The sequence below is a fragment of the Mucor velutinosus genome (assembly GCF_035048745.1).
Source record: "Mucor velutinosus strain NIH1002 chromosome Unknown tig00001549, whole genome shotgun sequence".
Lineage (NCBI taxonomy): Eukaryota > Fungi > Mucoromycota > Mucoromycetes > Mucorales > Mucoraceae > Mucor > Mucor velutinosus.
Genome location: NW_027041929.1, coordinates 479,052 through 501,247, shown reverse-complemented (window position 1 = coordinate 501,247; position 22,196 = coordinate 479,052). Strand labels below are relative to the sequence as shown.

The 22,196-nt window shown below is 38.5% G+C and overlaps 6 protein-coding genes across 6 annotated transcripts; 1 reads left to right on the top strand and 5 right to left on the bottom strand.

Annotated features, from left to right (window-relative positions):
* Nucleotides 1–622: 622 nt before the first annotated feature.
* Nucleotides 623–2,274, bottom strand: PPN1_2 (Endopolyphosphatase; the record flags this gene model as incomplete). The annotated part of the gene is made up of 7 exons (XM_064826351.1): nt 623–721; nt 778–1,041; nt 1,103–1,164; nt 1,223–1,611; nt 1,674–1,855; nt 1,910–2,053; nt 2,113–2,274. 7 exons carry the CDS (start codon nt 2,272–2,274, stop codon nt 623–625), a joined length of 1,302 nt encoding a protein of 433 aa, XP_064676449.1.
* Nucleotides 2,275–3,024: 750 nt separating this feature from the next.
* ATC70_007085 (uncharacterized protein) lies at nt 3,025–4,698 on the bottom strand (the record flags this gene model as incomplete). Its single annotated transcript, XM_064826350.1, has 7 exons — nt 3,025–3,537; nt 3,606–3,695; nt 3,763–3,816; nt 3,909–4,120; nt 4,181–4,357; nt 4,430–4,471; nt 4,527–4,698. The coding sequence occupies 7 exons, from the start codon at nt 4,696–4,698 to the stop codon at nt 3,025–3,027; spliced, it is 1,260 nt and encodes a 419-aa protein (XP_064676448.1).
* A 574-nt stretch (nt 4,699–5,272) lies between these two features.
* Nucleotides 5,273–6,917, bottom strand: LAT1_2 (pyruvate dehydrogenase complex dihydrolipoamide acetyltransferase component (E2); the record flags this gene model as incomplete). Its single annotated transcript, XM_064826349.1, has 7 exons — nt 5,273–5,292; nt 5,357–5,363; nt 5,429–5,582; nt 5,638–5,675; nt 5,736–6,455; nt 6,510–6,669; nt 6,742–6,917. The coding sequence occupies 7 exons, from the start codon at nt 6,915–6,917 to the stop codon at nt 5,273–5,275; spliced, it is 1,275 nt and encodes a 424-aa protein (XP_064676447.1).
* Nucleotides 6,918–7,017: 100 nt separating this feature from the next.
* On the bottom strand, nt 7,018–9,697 carry SFU1_2 (GATA type transcriptional activator of nitrogen-regulated proteins; the record flags this gene model as incomplete). Its single annotated transcript, XM_064826348.1, has 4 exons — nt 7,018–8,130; nt 8,186–8,621; nt 8,679–9,282; nt 9,352–9,697. 4 exons carry the CDS (start codon nt 9,695–9,697, stop codon nt 7,018–7,020), a joined length of 2,499 nt encoding a protein of 832 aa, XP_064676446.1.
* A 7,344-nt stretch (nt 9,698–17,041) lies between these two features.
* Nucleotides 17,042–17,977, top strand: ATC70_007082 (uncharacterized protein; the record flags this gene model as incomplete). The annotated part of the gene is made up of 1 exon (XM_064826347.1): nt 17,042–17,977. One exon carries the CDS (start codon nt 17,042–17,044, stop codon nt 17,975–17,977), a length of 936 nt encoding a protein of 311 aa, XP_064676445.1.
* A 279-nt stretch (nt 17,978–18,256) lies between these two features.
* On the bottom strand, nt 18,257–19,714 carry ATC70_007081 (uncharacterized protein; the record flags this gene model as incomplete). The annotated part of the gene is made up of 1 exon (XM_064826346.1): nt 18,257–19,714. The coding sequence occupies one exon, from the start codon at nt 19,712–19,714 to the stop codon at nt 18,257–18,259; it is 1,458 nt and encodes a 485-aa protein (XP_064676444.1).
* Between the last annotated feature and the right edge of the window lie 2,482 nt (nt 19,715–22,196).

Genomic DNA, 22,196 nt, shown 5'->3' with positions numbered 1-22,196 from the left:
TATCCCGGGATATTCCATCTTACTGCAGATCTCTCTTTCAAAGCCAATAGTCAAAGATTTCTATGATCTTGATGAATGTATTTTTTAATGGAATAGTAATAAACAAAAGGTATCATTTTGTGTATGTGGTATTATTATATACTTTCTGCTTCTGTTGCTGGCTGTGATAAGTTATAAAAAAAAAAGCAAGATTAAATTTAAGGTAATACTAATAGTAAAGAAAAGAGAAAATAATTTACACAAATAATTAAATAAAAAGGTTTGTTTTGTTTGATCAATTATCGCATGCAGATGAGTGACAAGAAGAGAAGTGAAGTGAGAGGCGGTGGAGGAAGAAACTTTTTAGTCTGATCTATCTTTTTTTCTGTCGAGGAAAGAGATGGAGGAAGAGGAATAAGAGACGGAAGATGCCATCTTGTTCATTGTTGGTATTATGCAAGTGTTGTTTGTTGTTTGTGTGTGTATTTGTAGGCTGTGTTTTGTGTGAGTGTGAGTGTGAGTGTGAGTGTGTGTGTGAGTGTGAGTGTGAGTGTGAGTGCGAGTGCGAGTGTGAGTGTGTGTGTGAGTGTGTGTGCGTTGAATGTGATGTGTTGTGTGCAGTAAATTGTTTGACGAGAATCTTTTAGGCGACAGCATCAGGGAATACTTCACGAACAAGATAAGACAATTCCTTTTGTTTCGTACACTCAAGAGTACCGTTTTTGATGTCACCATGAATTCTCTATATCCCATAGAAATATGAGCAAAAGATACATTGCGACCACTTTATATATTTACCTTCAACACTGCTTTGGCACCAGGACGTGCAAGTCCGTTATGAGTCAGCATCCAGCGCACCAATTCAGTCATTCCTTTTGAAGGAATCGAAAAGTGGAATTTTGGTGGATCGCCGTACAAGATATCAGCGTAAATATCTTGACTGTTCTCAAGATAGTAAAGGGGAGGTACACGGTCCATCATTTCAATCATGGTGATAGCAAGTGACCAGACATCAACATTCTCTTTGTAGGGGCTTTCGGAAACAACTTCAGGTGCCATCCACTGGTTTAGCATGTTGATGAGTAATGAGATTAGACAACATATAGTGTAAAACACGGCTTACCTTGGCTGTTCCTAATCGAGATGTGTTCACCTTATTGATGGGAGTGGCCAAACCAAAATCAGCTACAGTGTAAGAATAATCTGTTAGAATGTTGTTTATATATTTACAAAAAAAGTTTACCTAATTTGACTTGACCGTTTCGACTCAAGAGTATATTCTCACACTTTATGTCACGATGCATGTAATTCTTGGAATGAAGATAGACGAGACCTTCCAAACACTCTTTGGCGATGCGAACTGCATTACCTTCACTTAGGCCAACAGTGGTATTATACAAGAGATTGAATACGGAGCAGGACATAAGTTCCATACACATCCAAAGATGGTCTTCCCAGAGGCAAGCTTCTCTGATTTGAATCAAGTTGGGGTGACTCAAGCATCCCATAATACGTAACTCTCTTAGGATGTAGGCGTGATGAGGTTTGTCTTGATCTTCGATATAGCATCTTTTGATGGCTACATGTGTCTTTGTATGCTTTCTTAATGCTCGTACAACAGCTCCATTGGCACTATGCGTTTACAAGAGCATTAATTTAGGATGGTTCCATATTTCGTATAAGTGTAACCTTACCCACTACCCACTTGACGAAGACCTTCAAATTGCTCTTTAGGATTCAACTCCATGATCTTTGATCCGGGAAGCACTTTCCGAAGTTTAGCGTCAAACTCAGCATGTAATTTGTGTTTGACTTTAACTATTGGTGGTGGTAATGGAATGATGCTGGGTGATTTGCCGACTGGAATCCAACGCTGCTGTGTGTATCTCTCAGTTAGTAAATTGGAAACAACTCGAATGCAGTATCATACCTTTGTTTGCACATTGGGTTTGTTCTCTGCTGGTTTCTTTTTGGGCTGTTGTATCATATTATGATGGATCTTATTTTTATTTTTTTCCCATGCTTCTTTTATAATGTCTGGTATCTCAAAGTTACCAGGTACACGCCATGGTGCCTGAATTTACGGTTTTTATTTATAACATGTATGGGCAAGACAGCGTTGTGGATGCATACCTTTTTATTATTGGCATTGTTGGACTTTTGCTGCTGTTGCGGCTGGTTGCCATGAGAACGCAATTTACGTGGTTTTGTATCCATGATCTTTTGCTGTGGTGAAGCAAGCCGGGTTGCAGCAGAAGAACTCGATGTATCAAACAGTGTGGGGGAAGTACTCATTGTAGAGTAAGCCACTTTTTGATAGATTGAATTATTAGATAGAACTGATATTTTGAAGGAAAAAAAAAATAAGTGGATATATAAAAAGAAAAGGAAATTGCCACCCTCTTGTGCTATGATGTGTATTGAGAAAGAAAGAAGAGAGAAAGAGAAGGGAAAAAAGGGGGCAGATGGACAAGAGAGAAAAAGCCTCGATTTAATCACTGTAATTCACTCTCACTCGCTCGCTCTGCTCTCGCTCTATCTTTGTAGCTTTGTTGTTGATGTTGTGTGTGTGTGTGTGAAGAAAAAAAGCTAAGGGGCCGAAGGGTTACAGAAATAAAATGATAATAAAAACGGGCTTTTCTTTTTCTGTATCATTTGAACTTTATATTCCATCATTTGGTCTTCACTGTTAATAGATTGGGCTGATACACATAGTGGGAACGTGTCATTAAGCACAAGAAACCGTTTCATCTTTCACTATAAACATGTATACAATGAAAAAATAAACATCAAACATGGATCGTCATGTTATAAGCCATATAATAATGAGATGATCGCTAATTTACCAAAACGTATTCTCACTATCACTTTATCGTCGTTTGAATAATAGTAAACGGTTTAACATTGTAACACCTTTTCTCGAGTAGTACTCATCAGTTCGCTCGGGTATCACCTTTTACGATTGTAGGTGTGCTGCAACAGTTGGAGAAGAAGGTAAAAAGTGCTGCAGATTGCATCAAATGGAGTTTTTCTTTATTTCCAGTATTACTCGTAGTCGAAATATCTGTTACTTTTACTTCCAACAAGCGATGGCAGTTGCTGCAAAGAGGAGGATGGCTGTGATAGTGGTGGTACAATAGTGGAGGCAGTGCTTGCTGAAGCTGCTGTAGTAATATTCGATGAGGATCTATTGGCATTATTGTCTTTTTTGAACAAAAAGTCTGTCAATGGACGTATAATGATGGACTCATTAGACATGGCTGCCATTGGTGGCGATGTGGATCGCATTGATGGTTGTGTTTGTGGCTGCTGCTGCTGCTGCTGCTGTTGCGAGGGCTGTTGACGAGGGGAAGGAGGTAATCTATAAGATTGTTGTTGATACCAATCATGCTGTTGTTGTTGCTGCTGCTGATGATGATGATGATGATGATGCATTGTTAGTCCTCCATAGTCACTAGTCGCAATGTCTTCCGTGTGATGATATCTGGAGGGCGTTTGCTGCTGTTGCTGCTGAGTAGTATAGACCGTCTTTGTGGTAGTATGGTTGCTATCAGGTCTCTGTTTTTTTTGCGAACACAATGTGTTACCCTCCCAATATATACATATACACAAGAAGAGGGACCTACCACTCTCTGCTGCTCATGGGCCATGTCTGTATATATCATGTATGTAATATATGCATGCATCGCATTTCGCTTTATACGAGGATTTTGCTTCTATTTCAAGGAAACGGTGAGTTTTTTTTTTTTTATTGCAACTTGGCAACCTCATCTGTGGTCCTACCATCGATAAGTATTGCCACGAAAAGGCATGTGTTCCCTCAGATTGTGACTCATGCTATAAAAGAGAATAGGTGGTAAATATACATGATACAAATTTGTTGTCAATGCATTCTAAATATGCATAAATTCCAATTTTTGTTAACGTACCGTCCCTCTCACTTCCTCGTCTTCTTTTATATGATGATTGCTCGATGGTGTGTTCCACGTGTCTGATGAGAAGACTCCACTATGTCCTGATAACGAGGGCCTTGAGTATCGATGACGTCTTTCGCTGTAGCGACGATGCAGCATAGACGAGGAAGATCGACCATCGCTATCATCATTTGAACCATACGTAAATGACTTTCTTTTCGTTGTACCTTACAAAACACATTATTCTCTGCCGTATATGGAAGCCACACAATGACCCTTCATCTTACCATGTCTACCGTACAACCGTATTTCCCTTCTTTCATAAGATCTACCTTTGTATTTGCCTTCATCATCAATTACAGCTGCTGCTGCAGCCAATAACATGATGGGATCAGGTTGACTCCGTTCTTGATGTAAATGTAGATTGGTATCAGTTTTGATTGGTAAAGACGCCTTAATGTCTCCTATTGTATACAATGTAAAATGTTAGTTTCTGTTATCTTTTTTTTTCCCATGACAAGCGCAAATTGTAATACCTCTGCTAGATACTCTTCGCTTAAAGACGCTCGCTTCGTTTGCTAATGAAATGTTGAGCAAGAGTCCTTTCAATATCGAGTAGGTTTGCTCTCATACCTTTTGGGGATGTCACTTGATTGGCCAAGTCAATCAATATACGGCTTACGTCTGCGTCGACCTCTCTATGATTGCTTGTACTGGAATTCAAGTCTTGCTGTAAATCATCTTGCGCTTCTCCTCTAGTCGAAGATGAGCGTGGCTGAATTTGAGTTGGATGTTCTTGTAGCATTTGCAGTCAGAGAATACAAAAAGTAGAAAAAGATGAAATAGAGAGAAGAAAAGGGGGAAGAAAAAAAGAAAACCAAGCGTGTGTGTCTTTAAACGAATAACATGATAATTTTAGTTTACATGTATTTGTTGGTGTAAATTTGATTGTCTTTGCTCGATTCAGAACCCGAATTTTGAGTAGTAGCCCTTTCACAGCCTCGGATGGACATGATGCGATACATGTCTACAGCGCAGGCTATGACGGACCACACTAAAGATCACAATACTATCTTTCATTCCACTTGAAAACACTTGCTTTGATCCATCATCGACCAAATAGCATTTTCGAATTCATCATGGCTGTTCGTAAGGCGGGACCATCATTCATCCTTGTAGCACAAACAAGCATAACAATCATGGCAGAGGGACGATACAACACCTTAATTTCTGTGGATCTTGGTCATTGCGCCAATTCCCATCTGGAGATTTCTGACATTTGTGCAATCGATATCTTCAAATAGGGCAAACAAGTATGTTAAATATGTCTATGGCAAAGCCGCTGTCGGCTCTATTTATTCTATTTTTGTAAATAAGCTCTACTTTTTCTTGTTGGTCACTGCACAATAAAACTGGGTTAGTACATTTTCGTTTGCTGTGTATGATTGAATCCCTCAGATTACCATTAAACTATAAAGAAAGTCTAGTAGTTAGTAATTCTACTCGCGTTTGTCTGGTGTCAAAGTGAAAGTTACCTTGAAATGTGCAATGTCGCCATCCTCCATGACATATTCTTTGCCCTTCTGCAGGAATTTACCAGCTGCTTTTACTGCGCTTTCTGATCCAAGCTCTTTCAAATCTTGGTATTTTATAATCTCGGCAGAAATGAAGCCTCTTTCGAAATCAGTGCTGTATATACAAAAGGATCAGTGCCTGCAGAATGCGAAAATCATATCAAACTTACTGAATGACGCCAGCTGCTTGAGGGGCTTTTGCATTGTTCTAGCAGTAAATAAGTGTAAGATTCCATTCTCAAGATGTGCTTCATGGGATGCCACTTACTCTAACGGTCCATGCCCTCACTTCTTGCTTGCCGCATGTGAAATAGTGGATCAAATCAAGTGCTTTGTAGCCAGCCAAGATAACTCGAGGCAATTGAGACTGAATGCCGTTGTCGTTCAAATAAGCCTCGGCCTCCTCCTTTGACATGTCAGCCAGTTTGGATTCTACTGATACTGAAAGAGGGATAATCAGATCGCCCTTGTTGTTTTCGTCTACCCATCTCTGGATGTCTGGGAGATGCTTGCTCTGATTGCCATTTATAAAGTCCTCTTCACTGGAATTGCAGAGATAGATCATAGGCTTGGCTGTCAGCAAATGTAGGCTATTGATTGTATTGACTTCATTGTTGTTCCAGTCTCCTTTTCTAACATCTCTACCCTGAGCCATAAATTCAGCTAGTTTCTCCACAATGGTCAATTCCTCCTTCTTCGACATTGTTCCTGGTAATCGCTTTGAATCAGGGAATTTGGCTAATTTTGCCAACTCGATCAATTGACGCTCCAACATTTCCTCGTCCTTTATACGAAGCTCGTTCTGGATAATCTCTAAATCTCGCACAGGATTGATTGTGTTTTCTACATGCGTGACATCGTCGTTTTCAAAGGTTCGGACAAGATGATAGATGGCATCCACTGATGCTACGTTGGATAGAAATGCATTGCCGAGGCCAGCACCTTGCGACGCACCTCGCACAAGGCCAGCGATATCCACAACGGTCAACTACATTTACATGTAAGCGATGTTGTTTCGGGTTTAGTACATGAAGATACTTACATGGGCAGGTGTGATCCTATCTGGTTTATAGGTATCTACTAGCCAATCAAACCTGTCATCAGGCACTTGAACTCGAGCTTCAGATGGATCAATGGTGCAAAATGGGTAGTTTTCTGCAGGAACACTGCTGTTTGTCAAAGCATTGAACAGAGATGATTTACTGGAGAGTTGAACAAAAAAAGAAAAAGAGAATCAGAGCACAACTTGTGTTGGTTCAGCATGCATATCATACCCAATGTTGGGCAAACCAACGACACCCATTGACAGATTATTGGAAGGTCTTCCCAGCAGAACCTTCTCAGTAGGCGCATCTTTTTTACTGGCCTTCTTTTTCGCATAGACGGAACTGCTAGTAGAGAAACTTTTGCAGCGAATGAAGCAAGGGATCTTTCTTGTGATATTTAGCATTTTATTGCAAGAAATATAAAGGGGGCATGAATTCCACCATGGTGAGTAGGTTGTTATTCAAAAAAAAAAGTGACTAGAAAGTGACCTGTAGTCAAGCTGCTTATTCAATGTCGTCCTCATCCTCTTCATCATATTGGCCGTCAGCGCAATCTTCTCCATCAAAATGACCTCGCAGGATTCTCTCAGCATTCAGCAGTAGCTTTCCAATCCTCTCCTCGACCCATTTTGTATGAACAGTATTATCATTGTCAATAGCTTGCGCTAGTCCTGGAAATTCTTTAGTTAGTCCAGTGTTCAGATCAGGGCCGTATATGACGTGCTTGAACCAACTACGGTCGACGCTCATTCCTTCAGGGTCCAAAAAGGCTCTCTCAAATTGTAGAATGCGCTCGTTACTCCTGGCAACGTTTCTCTTGAGCTTCTTGGATATATGCTTCTTGACGGACAATTGTTTGTTCCAATGCGATACTCGCTTGTCGAAATGCAAACTGGTGGCTGCCAGAGAATGCAAGGCAGATGAGATGAATGGGAAAGAAAGGTGGCCTTGTTTTGCTCCAAGACGTCCAATATAACGTGCAATTTCTGTCGAGTAATCTTGAGGGTACATGGGCAAGATGGAATCCGATGAGAGTCTCAGCACCAAAAGGCCCCAGATCTTTGTCAGTGTTTGATGGTACTCAAAAGTGGAATCACCAAATGCCTCCATCCAGTGAATGTCATCAAAAATACTATGATGGACTCCATATGCTTCGCCCCTAAAGCCTATAGAAATACTTGCAATGCCCGAATGATGGAAAAATGCAACATGGTCAGAGTCTACACCGAGCGGATCTGTCAATGGCAGAGGCGCAATGTTATCATGAGGGGATGATTCAAAGTAAAAGTCTTGCTCCTGTAAAGACCGGCCGCGCTCTTGTTTCCAGACTTGATAAACAGAGCGACTAGTCAATGGATCGATAACTTGGTCAGTTACTTGATACAGCAGCCTGTTCAATAAAGGAGATGCTTGTGCGCTAAAGTGTTTTCCAGAGACAGCATAGTCCACATTCAAATATGCAATAGCTTCCTCTTGCAACCACGATTCATGATCCTCCAACCATTCAGTGGATCCAACTGCACCGTATTCTTCTGCATCCCATGATGCAATAATGATCGTACGTTTTGGTCGCCATCCTCTCTCAAGAAGGACACCTAAAGTTCGAACCAATTCCATCTAATGCAAGTATTTAGTACATCTATGCTACTAAAAACAATACGTAGTATTTTACCAATACAGCAGAGCCTGACGAAGGATCGACAGCACCATATCCCCAAGCGTCGCGATGATTGCCAAGGATGATTGCGTGATTGGGCTCTTTTGTGCCTTTGATTTTGCTAATTACATTCCAAATTGGCTTTATCTGATATTGATTGATGTTGACTAAATTAATCTGCGCTTCGCTAGGGCCACTAAAGTAACTGACATTGCAAAGACCACCAAGCCATGTAATATCAGCCTGAATACCAAATCCCTCAGTTGACTTCAGCAAAGGCAATGCGTCTCGCCAGGAGATGGGCAAAGATGGAATTTTTGGTATACCCTTTGCCTCCGAGTATGGAACTCGGGTTGCGTTTTCTGTGGCGGCATATCCAGGAGTAGAAGGATCTCCAACAGCAAAAGATGTATATTGAACAGATCCTTGCTCTACAGATGTACCAGAACGCCTTTGTTGGGTTTTAGTAAGCATGCAAAGAAAATAAATAGTAAACAAAGATACTCACCAGGGGCCTTCAGGATAAGGTTTATTCATAATGAAGCCAGTAGAGGTATTGCTACTTTCATGCTGTCCACCGCCGGCAATAGGTCCATCATCCTCTGGATCAGAGTATAAAAGGACACCAGCACAGCCCATATCTTCCGCAATTTTGACCTTGAGCCCTCTAGCAATCATGCCGTTTCGAATCAATGCTATAGTGCCATTTACTTGTACGCCGCGAGCCATCAGGAACTGAAAGTCGGTGATACGACCATAGTTAACATACACAAGCGATGCTGTCACATTACCGTTACCCGAATAAGCTTGAAACGGCGGCTGTATCGTTTCATTACTCTCTTGCAAGGATGCTTCAAACAACAATTCCTCAGGGCCCTCCACTATGGCAAGTCTTCTTTGTTCAGGATAGTTGAGTAGTGGGTAATAGGTTTCGATATAGGAATCGTAAAGGCCATAATTGATCCATTGTTGACGAGTCCATTCGGCTAAAGTTTTGTCTTGCTCTAAGCCTGCAAGATGGACCTTGGATGCGTAAGTAGTAAAGTGATACTTGATATGATCACTAGATGGGATGGACTTCATGAGATCGATCGCTCTTTCTGGTGGTAACGCTATGCCGAAAATTGATGTTAGATTTTGACACCAATCTTGTTGCCATCCATGTGTCTGCGAGGACTTACTAAACTGAACATAATTGCGAATAAACCGATGTATAAAATACATGGATACTGTGCAAAACACCAGCGTAACCAGCAGCTTTAATCCTCTTGTTCTTGAGCGAAGCACGAGATTTCGACGGGTGCTCTTTTCCTTTTGTCTCGACGACATGAACAACATGTAATGATTCAACTTGTGCCAAGGCTGAAATAGCCATGAGCTAGTGCTTCTCTGCCTTCTTCTCTTGTCGCATAATTCTTCACCATTACCATTAACCATCAAAGGCGTCGTGTAATGAGGATTCTTTTCATCAAAATATTGTGGTTTTTCTGTTGTATATGGTACAACCGATAAGTACCCCTTTTTCATTGTAAATGTTAAAAAAGAGAGAGAAAAAGTATAACATTATTTTTTTTTATTTATATATGCATTTCATATCATGTTGATACTGACAAAATGCGAACTGAACTGTCCATATTGAGCTTTTATAAGAAGAAGGGGCAGTTTGTTACACGACAGTTAGTTCTATTCTGGACCCACTAATGCTAAACTATTAGAATTTGTTTCGTATTATTGTTGTTCTTGTACTCTTGTATCAGAAATTGTAATAAAATAGGGTATTTTCACAAATTTAACGAATGACCATAACTACAACAATATTTTCGTGCTAGGCTTTAAGCTCAAAAGAAGATGGCTATATATATCAGCGTCGTTTAATTACGATGGGTACGTTGGCATTCCGTTATGTTTACGACTATCAAACTCTGAAACTACACAATGCCCGTTCGTAGGCCAGCTTTCCACGATTAAGGTGTATGAATGCTTATCTGACATACTAAAGAGCCTATGATAATTATATTCCACAGATAAATATAGTTACTGTGTAAATGAGAACCAGATATAAATCTAAAGATCCTGGTTTTGAGTCAAAAAATGAAACGTATCTATTTATGTTTTGTGGAGTCAGCTTATAGACTTGTTGCGAGATCTCAAAGCTCTTTATACGTGATAGAGAGCAGCAGGTAATGCCATTGCAGTAGCAACCATATGCTACCGATATTCTTCAACCAAAGACAGGCGTCAAAACACAAGTACTAATCGTGGATGTCTATTGTATGCATGCATGGTTCATTGTGAGGATTTTAACTGTTAGTGTATGCAAACCAGATGTCTATCATTAAGGTTAAATAGCATACAACTAAACTAGGAGTCTGCCAGCCTCCCTTCAATTTTTTCAAACCCTTTTCTTGAATGCACTGAAGCAAACTTAACAGCTAAATTCTCGCTCGTCATAAACGAAGACACTTGCCAAACTTCCAATATCACTTTCGCTTTCCATGCGTAGTTAAAAATTCGAACTCCGATTATCATTTCATGTTCCAATTTGGAACCCCGTTCTTGCCAAGATGACGATGGTGCAAGCCAAATTTGCGTAGGTAGCATGGTTGTTGAGAAAATGGAAATTTTAGAGAATGGTAAATCTTAAATAGATGCTGCTAGTAGAACTTGTTAAATTATTATATAAATGTGGAATATATGTGTAGTGAAAGTTGTAGAGGGTAGGTTTTTTGATTAGGATATGTTTGAGGTGGGGTTATTGAGGGCGATGTCAATGAGTAATGACGGAAAATGTTCCAAATGACCGATTTTCAAAGGGCCATATCTCTGAATTTTACTAAGTGAACGAGAACTTCAAGCTTAATAACTTCTGTTTCTTTTTCAATTTTCTATACGATGATATGGTTATTATACATAAATAAAAAAAAAGTTGAATATCCCCTGCTTGTAGCTCATGAAATATAAGAATTTGAGCGAATTTATGAAGGGAGCGTACATCTGGTACTTAAAACCATTATATTATGATGGATATAACGTAGAGCTATCGAATTGTTTTTGTCTTGTGCAAATCCGGTGAGTATTTGTCGAGATACGGCCAAAAAAGGGTATCGTGCAAAATCATCAATTTTTGCTCAGAATTTACGTGTGATAGCAAGCAAAAAATCTGGTGACGATTTTTTGGTCAGGACAAGATTGTCAGTTTTTCATGATAGAGTTATGCCAGAGCTTCAAGCGATAGCAAATTTGATAGGAAATTTTTTGGTCTACAATGTTTAGTAATGCTTAACAAAATGTTTTGATGATAGATACTGATTAATCTTCTGAAAACAGTCAAAAAATTGCAAAAACAATCGTACCAAATATCAGGTGAGCAATGTATACCAGATACTTGATATGGATGCCATTGTATTCTCCTTTGAATTCTCTACAAGTTTTATATAAGTTTGAAGGGGTGCTTACTATCAAGAAACGCGTAATGTTAAGGTCGATAGATTTTGGAATCCCATGGATCATCATTCAGAATATTAGAGATTGAAGCTCCGTTGACCTTCCGCACATGTACACCACATATGTATGAATTTGACCGGGCATTTTAAAAATCGGAGCGTACGAAAAGAGCCATCAAATTAACTAATACATACATGTCTTTTATATAGTTCTGTAGCTGTTCTGTCTACTTCCCTTTCTTATATTTCACGTTTCTTATTTGTAAGGTCGCTTAGATTCTTTATGAATATATTCCTTATTTTATATCATAACCGATTCATTATCGCATACCCTTTTATATACGTTTCTATGTCGCTTTCTATTTTCTACTTTTTCTCTCTTTAATCTAGTTGGACAACTACTCTCCTGGTGCTCATTTCATAGTGTGGAATTTGAGGCTTGATAGACTAAAATTCACGGAAAAAAAAGAATAAAAAAACAATAATGTCAACTTGATAAAGGTATGTTTTATTATCAAACTGACAGGTGTAAAGTAAACTGAAGTCTCTCTACTGGCCAGGTAGATGATCCTTCTTATATACTATAACAATGGATAAAAGTTCTATTAATTAGATTAACAAATAAGTCAACTAATGTCTAATCATGCTAAAAGACAACTCCAGCAAGCTAATCATGATTTAGCTCTGTCTGGATGAATAATTAGACTCTCATCCGAAGTACCCTGATCTATCCTTTCTATAAGGATAATTAATATCGATCTAGTATCATGTATTATCCGATAGGTACAGTCTTCTTAGTCTATATTAATAGTACATATCTGAGTGTATATCGCTAAGCATACATCTTTAGCATGTATCTGGATATATGGCATGTCTATAGCATATCGTATGCATGTCTATAGCATGTCTCATATATAGTACAAGTCTGTAGTACATAACGTATCTGTAGCTAGTATCACGGATATAAGCATGCACTACGGCCCAACTGATGTTCTCATGAGAACATCGACGTGCTCATATGAGAATCTATTTGATGTTCTCAAATGAGCACATCGATGTTCCCGAAAGGTGAAAAATGCTCTCATATGGGAACATCGGCGTTCCTAAAGATCTATTATAAGTCGGCCGATGTTCTTATGAGAACATCCGAAATGTTCCCATGTGAGCACATCTATATTCTTATACGAGCACGTCGATTTTCAGAAATTTGAAAAGAAGAATTCTTCTACCGGGGTCGAACCCACAACCTATCGGTTGTGGATCTGACGTTCTTCCCACTAAACTACTCGAATATCTTATTGAAATATATTCTTTTACTTTAATAAGTAGTTATTAGGTAATTTTAAATTGTCATTTTCTCGTGCAATTTATAATACGTTTAGTAATTTTATGAATCTTACAGATAATAAAAGTCTCTCTGTTGCCTACAATATTATAGTTTAGCTATTCAAACCATTTTATTCATGTGGAAAACTACACCTTCTCAAATGAGAACATCAATGTGCTCATGAGAACATCGATGTTCCCAAAAGAGCACATCCATGTTCTGTGAGAGCATCAGTTGGGCCGTAGTGATGTGTCTTATAGCGTGGATCATGAAGTGCACATCTGAAGCAACAAGCTCATATTGCATTAATCTTGGTGCCTATCCAGATATGGTAAACATCCGTAGTCAATGTCGGAATACAAGTATAAGTCTATAGTGCCATCCATGTCCGTGGTGCCATCTATAGCCTATATCTTATATAGTATGAATCTTATAGTACTAGCGTATCTGAAGTCCATATCTTCTCATAGTATAAATCGATATCGTACATCTAATCCAGTGTACATACAGTTTATATCTAAATCTGGTAACTGGATGAACTGTCGGAATGCAGATCATAGTGGATGTATTCCACAACACCCATGGTGGTCGTAATAAGTGATGGTATCTTTATCCAAATAGAATTAAATCAATAACAAGCATATTCAAATATGACAACTATGCCCTGCTGCCATAGTTGCACAATATCCCAGATAAAGGATTCCATGCTTCAATAACAAACACCACACTTTAAACCATCAAGGTTACATTAAATCATGCTATGACGATAGCTCACCCAAGCCCATCAAGGTTACTCAAATCGACCCTTATGGCCAGTGCTCTTGCATTGATTACCACTTTAAATCAAACATCAACAACATTTGCCAGATATCGCAATAGCAGAACCTATTGCTCTCTATCATCACTAATCCTACAAGCTAGATGCAATTGTATAAATACTCTTCTTTTTTTACTCAATTCCAGGATCTTCAGTTCATTTTATACACAAAATAAAATACAGTTGATTTCTATTGTATTTTACTATTGCTTTATTTTTTTTGTGAAATCTATTTAAACCTAATTTCACTGCAAGGGGCATTCTTTTTTTCAAATTTCTGAAAATCGATGTGCCCATATAAGAATATGAATGTGCTCACATGGGAACATTTCGGATGTTCTCATAAGAACATCGGCCGACTTATAATAGATCTTTAGGAACGCCGATGTTCCCATATGAGAGCATTTTTCACCTTTCGGGAACATCGATGTGCTCATTTGAGAACATCAGTTGGGCCGTAGTGTTAATTATCCTTATAGAAAGGATATATCAGGGTACTTCGGATGAGAGTCTAATTATTCATCCAGACAAAGCTAAATCATGATTTGCTTGCTGGAGTTGTCTTTTAGCATGATTAGACATTAGTTGATCTGAGTTGACTTATTTGTCAGTCTAATTAATTGAACTTTTATCCATTGTTATAGTATATAAGAAGGATCATCTACCTGGCCAATAGAGATACTTCAGTTTACTTTACACCTGTCAGTTTGATAATAAAACATACCTTTATCAAGTTGACTTTACTGTTTTTTTATTCTTTTTTTTTCCGTGAATTTTAGTCTATAAAGCCTCAAATTCCACAAGCGCATTTCAAAACGAAAGATTTATGCCTCAAAATTACAATTTAAGCATCCACCACTTAAAGCTTGAGCTTCACACAATGCTGACTATCTGGAACGTTAAGTAGAAATGAAACTTACTTACTCGTTTGTCAATACGACCTACAACGCCTTACTTATAGGTCAGATTCAGTCCAAATCTAGCCGTTTTCAAACACAAATAACTCATGCCACAAAGCGTTTTATGCGCTTGGAGTAACACCAAACGGCTCCCCTTGGTTGCGCTTTACTTACTGATGCTTTATCTCAAATTTTTTTAGGTCACTGCAAATCCATGAAAATCATCATTTTAACATGAGTAATAGCAAAGGAAAATTCTTGAAAATCAAACGATCGCGTTTTTCACCACAAAAATGAAGACTTTTTCTATGATACATATGAAATCAAATTGATTGTAAAGATGGAATGCAACATTGGAGACTACTTTATGAGACTTTCATATGCTGAATCTTGACATTTTTGCGGAAAACCAATATTCATATCTTTGAAGGTTGCTCATTATTTTCAGTCTGAGGTCTCAATGCAACCAACATCATTCGATGCGCCTTAATTGACTCTTTATAGACGCATTAGAAAGTAAAGACTGACAACGACAGTTTCTATAGTCGAATTTGACAAAAACGTTTAGAAAATGTAAAATTAAGTCAAGTTGAAATATGAAAATGGCCACTGCACAAATCCATGTTCAAGTGCCGCAACCGCAACTGCCTTGGCAGAAGGCTGAGGTCAAGTCTACTGACGGTGACGTCGGATAAGGCGCTGCCCTTCTATTTTTTTTTCTCCGTTTCCTCCGTTTGCAAAACGCGTTTAGTATCAAACCATAATATTTTCTTTAAAAGCGTTTTGATTGAAGATAGCACTCTTGCTTCTGATAACACTGTCGTGTGCTGCTAGAAGAGCCTGGCATTACCTCTCTGACGTGTAATATAGAAGGTATTATTTGATTATGTACACTGGAAGGTGTAGAACTAACATTAAACGTATATATTTATTAAACTTTGATATTTCTTTTGCCTGTTTTACGTGGGTGCTGCTGCTGGTAATCTGGTCTTTCCTGGTCTACTGTCTTTATTGTATGGTTGTTCTATGGTCTATCTGTGGTCTATCTGTGGTCTATCTGTGGTTTATATCTGGTCTATCTCTGGTGATTGCCTATTTTCTGGTCTATTTACGGTAGTGGTAAGTGGTAAGTATCTTTTTTCTTCTGGCCGCGATGATATAAACCTTCTTTGAACGTTTGTATTATTGCTTCCTTCCTCATGATAATGCATTCATGATATTTTCTTTGTTGCGTCTTTCTTTTTCTTTTGTTGATTGTGTTGCCTCTGTGGCTTCACATGAAACAACATTAGTCATTATGTTCTATTGCAAGCTTATAATACCACCGTTGCTTTTGCAGTTGTGCATGTTTGTGTTGCTTTACATCTGACTATTACCATGCATGTTGCTCATGTATGCATTTTTGTTGCAACAACAATGAGCTGTTCTGAACATCTCTAATGTTTTATTTCTTATGCTTTTCTTTGAATCACTTTGTGTGAGTCTCCCTTTTTTGCCTATGTACTACTATATTCTTATAGTAGTATGTTCTTTTCTTCTTTCTTTTATTCTTACTATGTTTCTTTGAAGCATACCTTTTTTACGTTGTGTGGATGTGCCTATCCCTGAAGCTCAACAAGATCTTATCCGAGGCTAGGAGGTAGATAGGCTGCTTCCACTTGGTTATCACTACTTACTTTAGTGATGATTGAGGGTCTCAACGCCAGAATTTAAAGCTAGGTGGTGTAAGTAAGGCATGCTCTAGCATCTGGGGGAAGTTTGATGATAGCAGCGGCTATATTGCTATTATAGCTGAGCTTAAAATTTTGCCTCACATCAAAACAGGGGGAAACCCTCGCAAATTTTTTTTAGGTCAGCGGAGTTTTCAAGCAATTTGATTGGCTGAAAGGTTCAGGGACCGAAGGTTTCTAGCTAATTGATCTCCTATTGAGCTGTCATTTATAATGAGTTTATATTTGTAATAAAAAGGTAGCAAAATATATTCTACTGTAGGGGAAAAAACTGTCCCGTTCGTTCAAATAATCTTGAATTTTACCCAGTATATTGCCAAAACTCAGAAAACAAAGCTACCCCATACTGCGTTCGATAGAACAGCCTATAGGGATTACAGCAACATAAAAACCTTATGGCTGGACTATATTTTAATCCCAGTATAACCAGCTAAAGTGAGACGTAGCAAAAATATTAGGTGGGTAATTCTAGACGATATAAAGTGGTTGATATCTTTACTTCCAATAAACGTATCGAAGAAATCTAAAAAACTACCCGCGGTATGCTCAGGATATCCAATATCCTAGGAGCATTCTAAAAGTATAAAAGAAGCTAGTTTTTTCATGTTTTTTTCTTTATTTCTTTGCTTTCTTATTTTTTTTCAAAACTTTCATTATGCCTGCTCGTTTAACACAAGATTTGCGCAACACTCTCCAATCTTTGCTCCAACGTGGTCTTTCGTTCTCAAAGATAAGAAATTTGTATCCAGGAGTGGGTAACTCTACTCTTACAAGACTCAGAAAACTATATCGCCCTGACCCAGCTAGACCTCTTGGCGGAAGACCGAAAAAACTTGGTGCTGAAACTATGTCCCTAGTGTCAAGAGGACTTCGATCAGGTGCTTTAGATAATCCCCGAGTAGCACAAGAAAGTTTAAGATCGATGGGCCATGATATATCAATTAATGGCATCCGCAAGTCATTCAGACGAAATGGACTTAAATCTCGTAGAAAAGTAAAGACCAATTTTGTTAGCAAGACAAACAAGCGGCTTCGATTGGCGTGGGCTAAAAAGCATAGGCATCTTACTATTGCTGATTGGCGTCGTTGGGTGTCTTCGGATGAAACAAGAATAAACCTTTGGGGCTCAGATGGTAATTCTTTTTACTGGACGAATGGTGGCCGAATCATGCAGTCGTATCAAGTCAAGTCTCAGTTGCAGGGAAATGACGGTGGGGTCATGTTCTGGAGTTATATAACAGCGGAGGGGCCTGGTTATGATACTACCATTATTGAAGACGCAATAAACTCGGGCTTATATGTCGATATTTCGAAGACATCATTGAACGATACTCTTGAGCACTTTGGGAAGACACCATCTGATGTGCGATTTCAACAAGACAGAGCAACACCGCATACATCGGGCATTACTAAACAATGGTTCGCCGACAATGGGTTTAACCTGGACGAAATCATGGATTGGCCACCCCAAAGTCCCGATCTTAATCCCATTGAACATGTCTGGCATCTCCTAAAGCTTAGGCTTAATAAGTATCCCACTAGGCCCTCTACAAAAGAAGAATTAGAGCGGCGTATTAACATTCAGTGGTAAAAAATAACAGAAAAAGAGTGCCAGAAATATATTGATAGTATGCCTGCCCGAATCAAGGCTGTCATCAAGAGCAAAGGTGGTTCAACTCACTATTAATGATTTTATAATAAAATGTACATTTTTCTATATTTATTTTTTAACCAATAAAATCATTGAATTTTAGTTTTTGAAAAAGTTATAATTATGTATAAATAGCACTACTTTCTCTCATTCAAACGATATCTATTTCGACTTTGTATACAAAGAAATGATCAAAAACTTGTGAAAAAAGACAAAATTTTAAACGAACGGGACAGTTTTTCCCCCTACAGTAGCTTGGTATTCAGGGCAAGAGTGACCGTGGAACCAAGTTTTGCCACACCATTTGCAGAAAGTGTTTCCGCTGGCCTTCTTGGGTACGTTTGCCTTTTCAACTACACGTCTTGATGAAGAACCACCTTTGTTCAGACGACAGTCCTTCTCGTGATGTCTGGCCTGAGAGCCTCCATGGTTTGAGCAGTAGTAACGAGGAGCAGAAGAAGAAGCAGCAGCAGAGGAAGAGAATCCAGATGAACCGGATGAGGATGACGAAGCACGAGAACCACCATGTCGCTTTGCGTTGACAAACGAAACAGGACACTTTTGAGTGTTGAGGACGTTCATGGCACAGGTAACAATCTGACTGGTGGTGAAATTAGAACACCCAGGGAAGTGAACACCGAGAACAGCGTTGATTTGGATCTGCCATTCATTGGGGAAGCCGAGCAAGAATGTATCGCCAAGAGTGGTATCCTCAGATGAGTAGCCTGCCTCCATCATAGCCCGAGCGAAACGGTTGTAGTACTCCTCCGTAGTTTCACCATGTCTCATAGTAGCCGTTTGTACCTCCCGGCGAGCATCTAGACGCAGAGCAGCATTACTGAATTTTGATGTGAACTTTTCCTTGGCGGCAACCCATGTTTCAGCATTCAGTAATTCTTGATTTAACCAAAGATCCAAGTCGTAAGGTATCGTGAGAGGGATATACCGGCGCCAGACATCCTCGATTGCCTTTCCGGAAGACGAAATTACCTTCTCAAAGGAGCGCAGAAAATGGTGAATCGAATCATAGGAGATTTCATTGGGAAAGTACTTGGTGGCATGCGAACGAAGTTGGAATTTAGGTAGGTCTTGCTTGGACAATGAGATGCCCTCATTGTCACCAGTGAGTGAGGCGGTGACATTGGATTCGGACAGCTTGGCTGAGTGTTTGACAGTGGAGATCAGACGATTCAGGTCCTCAATCTTGGATCGCATATCTTCAATATGCTTTTGACCGTGCTCATTGTTCATATCAGTTCCCTCGACCATGTCCAGCAACAGACGTACAAACGAATCCCGACGCCAGACCAATTTCTTGATGGAATTCAACGTGCTAGAACCAGCAGCAGAGGAGGATGCATTACCTGATGAACATGATGTCGACGCAGACAAATGAGAAGTAACTTGAGATGAGGATTTACCACCATCATTGGGAGCATGGTTAGCCAAAGCAGGAACAGGAGAGGATCGCAATGGCATAGCATCCATCATGGCAATATCCTCTTGATGGTTTGAAGGTTGAGGTTGTTGTCCGACATCAGTACCTTGATCCAAGTGGATGGCCTGGACTTGCTGCCTAGTGTGCTCAATGGTATCGTCACCAGGTTGACGTTGAGCAGGAGAACCGTGAGCAGAGGGGACAGAAGGAGAGCCAGAGTTGTTGGTATTGTCAGACATTGTGATAAGGTTTGTTTAATAAAATATAGTTTGAATATTGTAAAAAATGCAGTGAAATCAGGTTTAAATAGATTTCACAAAAAAAATAAAGCAATAGTAAAATACAATAGAAATCAACTGTATTTTATTTTGTGTATAAAATGAACTGAAGATCCTGGAATTGAGTAAAAAAAAGAAGAGTATTTATACATTTGCATCTGGCTTGTAGGATTAGTGATGATAGAGAGCAATAGGTGCTGCTATTGCGATATCTGGCAAATGTTGTTGATGTTTGATTTAAAGTGGTAATCAATGCAGGAGCACTGGCCATAAGGGTCGATTTGAGTAACCTTGATGGGCTTGGGTGAGCTATCGTCATAGCATGATTTAATGTAACCTTGATGGTTTAAAGTGTGATGTTTGTTATTGAAGCATGGAATCTTTTATCTGGGATATTGTGCAACTATGGCAGCAGGGCATAGTTGTCATATTTGAATATGCTTGTTATTGATTTGATTCTATTTGGATAAATATACCATCACCTATTACGACCATCATGGGTGTGATTGAATACACTGTGATCAGGAGTGATTCATTCACACGATGTGCGATATAAGCGTGTATCTTTACTTTAGTATTTTTAAATGGGTTTTTGATGTACATTTGAGCGCTTTCATTAATAGATCCAAATAGCATGAATTTGAATGAGTGCTATTTGATGAACTTTGGTTTTCAATTAAGTTGCGTTTGGGTGGCTATTTCATTACACAGCTTACTAAAACTTAGCTTATGTGAATATCATGGTTATCGTTTACATGTTGATACAGTTTATTTACATATGCTCCATATGTGCATAGTTTATTACTGAATTCAATCTACGATATTGTGATTCAGGAACAGTTAGATGTGTGAATACAACATGTTATAGCAAGGTCTCACACTAAAGGTTTTAGGCTATTCTTAGGTCCTTTGGTTAAATCATGCCAATCATGATTTACAAATCAATTGTTGGATAGATAGTAAACCTATTTGTATTATAGTTCACCATCATGCCGTAAACCCTAGCATAATGAAAAAGTATATAAATGCATCCTTGGGATGCATTCTCAATAAAAGTGTAATTCTTTGGCAGGTTCAATTTTACATTGTATTTTGACATAACATGGTAATCAATGCAAGAGCACTGGCTGTGGAATTTGAGGCTTGATAGACTAAAATTCACGGAAAAAAAAAGAATAAAAAAACAGTAAAGTCAACTTGATAAAGGTATGTTTTATTATCAAACTGACAGGTGTAAAGTAAACTGAAGTATCTCTACTGGCCAGGTAGATGATCCTTCTTATATACTATAACAATGGATAAAAGTTCTATTAATTAGATTAACAAATAAGTCAACTAATGTCTAATCATGCTAAAAGACAACTCCAGCAAGCTAATCATGATTTAGCTTTGTCTGGATGAATAATTAGACTCTCATCCGAAGTACCCTGATCTATCCTTTCCATAAGGATAATTAATATCGATCTAGTAGCATGTATCCGATAGGTACAGTCTTCTTAGTCTATATTAATAGTACATATCTGAGTGTATATCGCTAAGCATACATCTTTAGCATGTATCTGGATATATGGCATGTCTATAGCATATCGTATGCATGTCTATAGCATGTCTCATATATAGTACAAGTCTGTAGTACATAAAGTATCTGTAGCTAGTATCACGGATACAAGCATGTGTCTTATAGCGTGGATCATGAAGTACACATCTGAAGCAACAAGCTCATATTGCATTAATCTTGGTGCCTATCCAGATATGGTAAACATCCGTAGTCAATGTCGGAATACAAGTATAAGTCTATAGTGCCATCCATGTCCGTGGTGCCATCCATAGCCTATATCTTATATAGTATGAATCTTATAGTACTAGCGTATCTGAAGTCCATATCTTCTTATAGTATAAATCGATATCGTACATCTAATCCAGTGTACATACAGTTTATATCTAAATCTGGTAACTGGATGAACTGTCGGAATGCAGATCATAGTGGATGTATTCCACAATCTCTCTTTCCTAATAGAAGCACACAAATGGGAAGCAACTCCACATTACCCATCCTTTCACCCTCTAGTAACATTATCAATATCATCATTCACCATCTTTCAGCAACAAATATAGCTTTCCAGCTATAAAAACTGTTCAAGCTTTTAGGATTATTAAGGGTATCAAAATCAATCATAGAAGGGTCAACCCTTCATTACAAATTATAGCATATAGAAACAGAATTCAGGACACATAATTCATAGAATCAATTTAATATAAATATTCAAATGATATCAAACAATAAAATATTATCTTATTCCTACCTGAAAATTATATCTATATAGCTCTATAGCTCCGATCCTTAACTTTGTTATTTCATTGAACTTATCAAATATAAGATCCCTTGAATCCTTTGTATACATTAACGTATTGATTCATTGTACTTTATCTACTATTATCACTT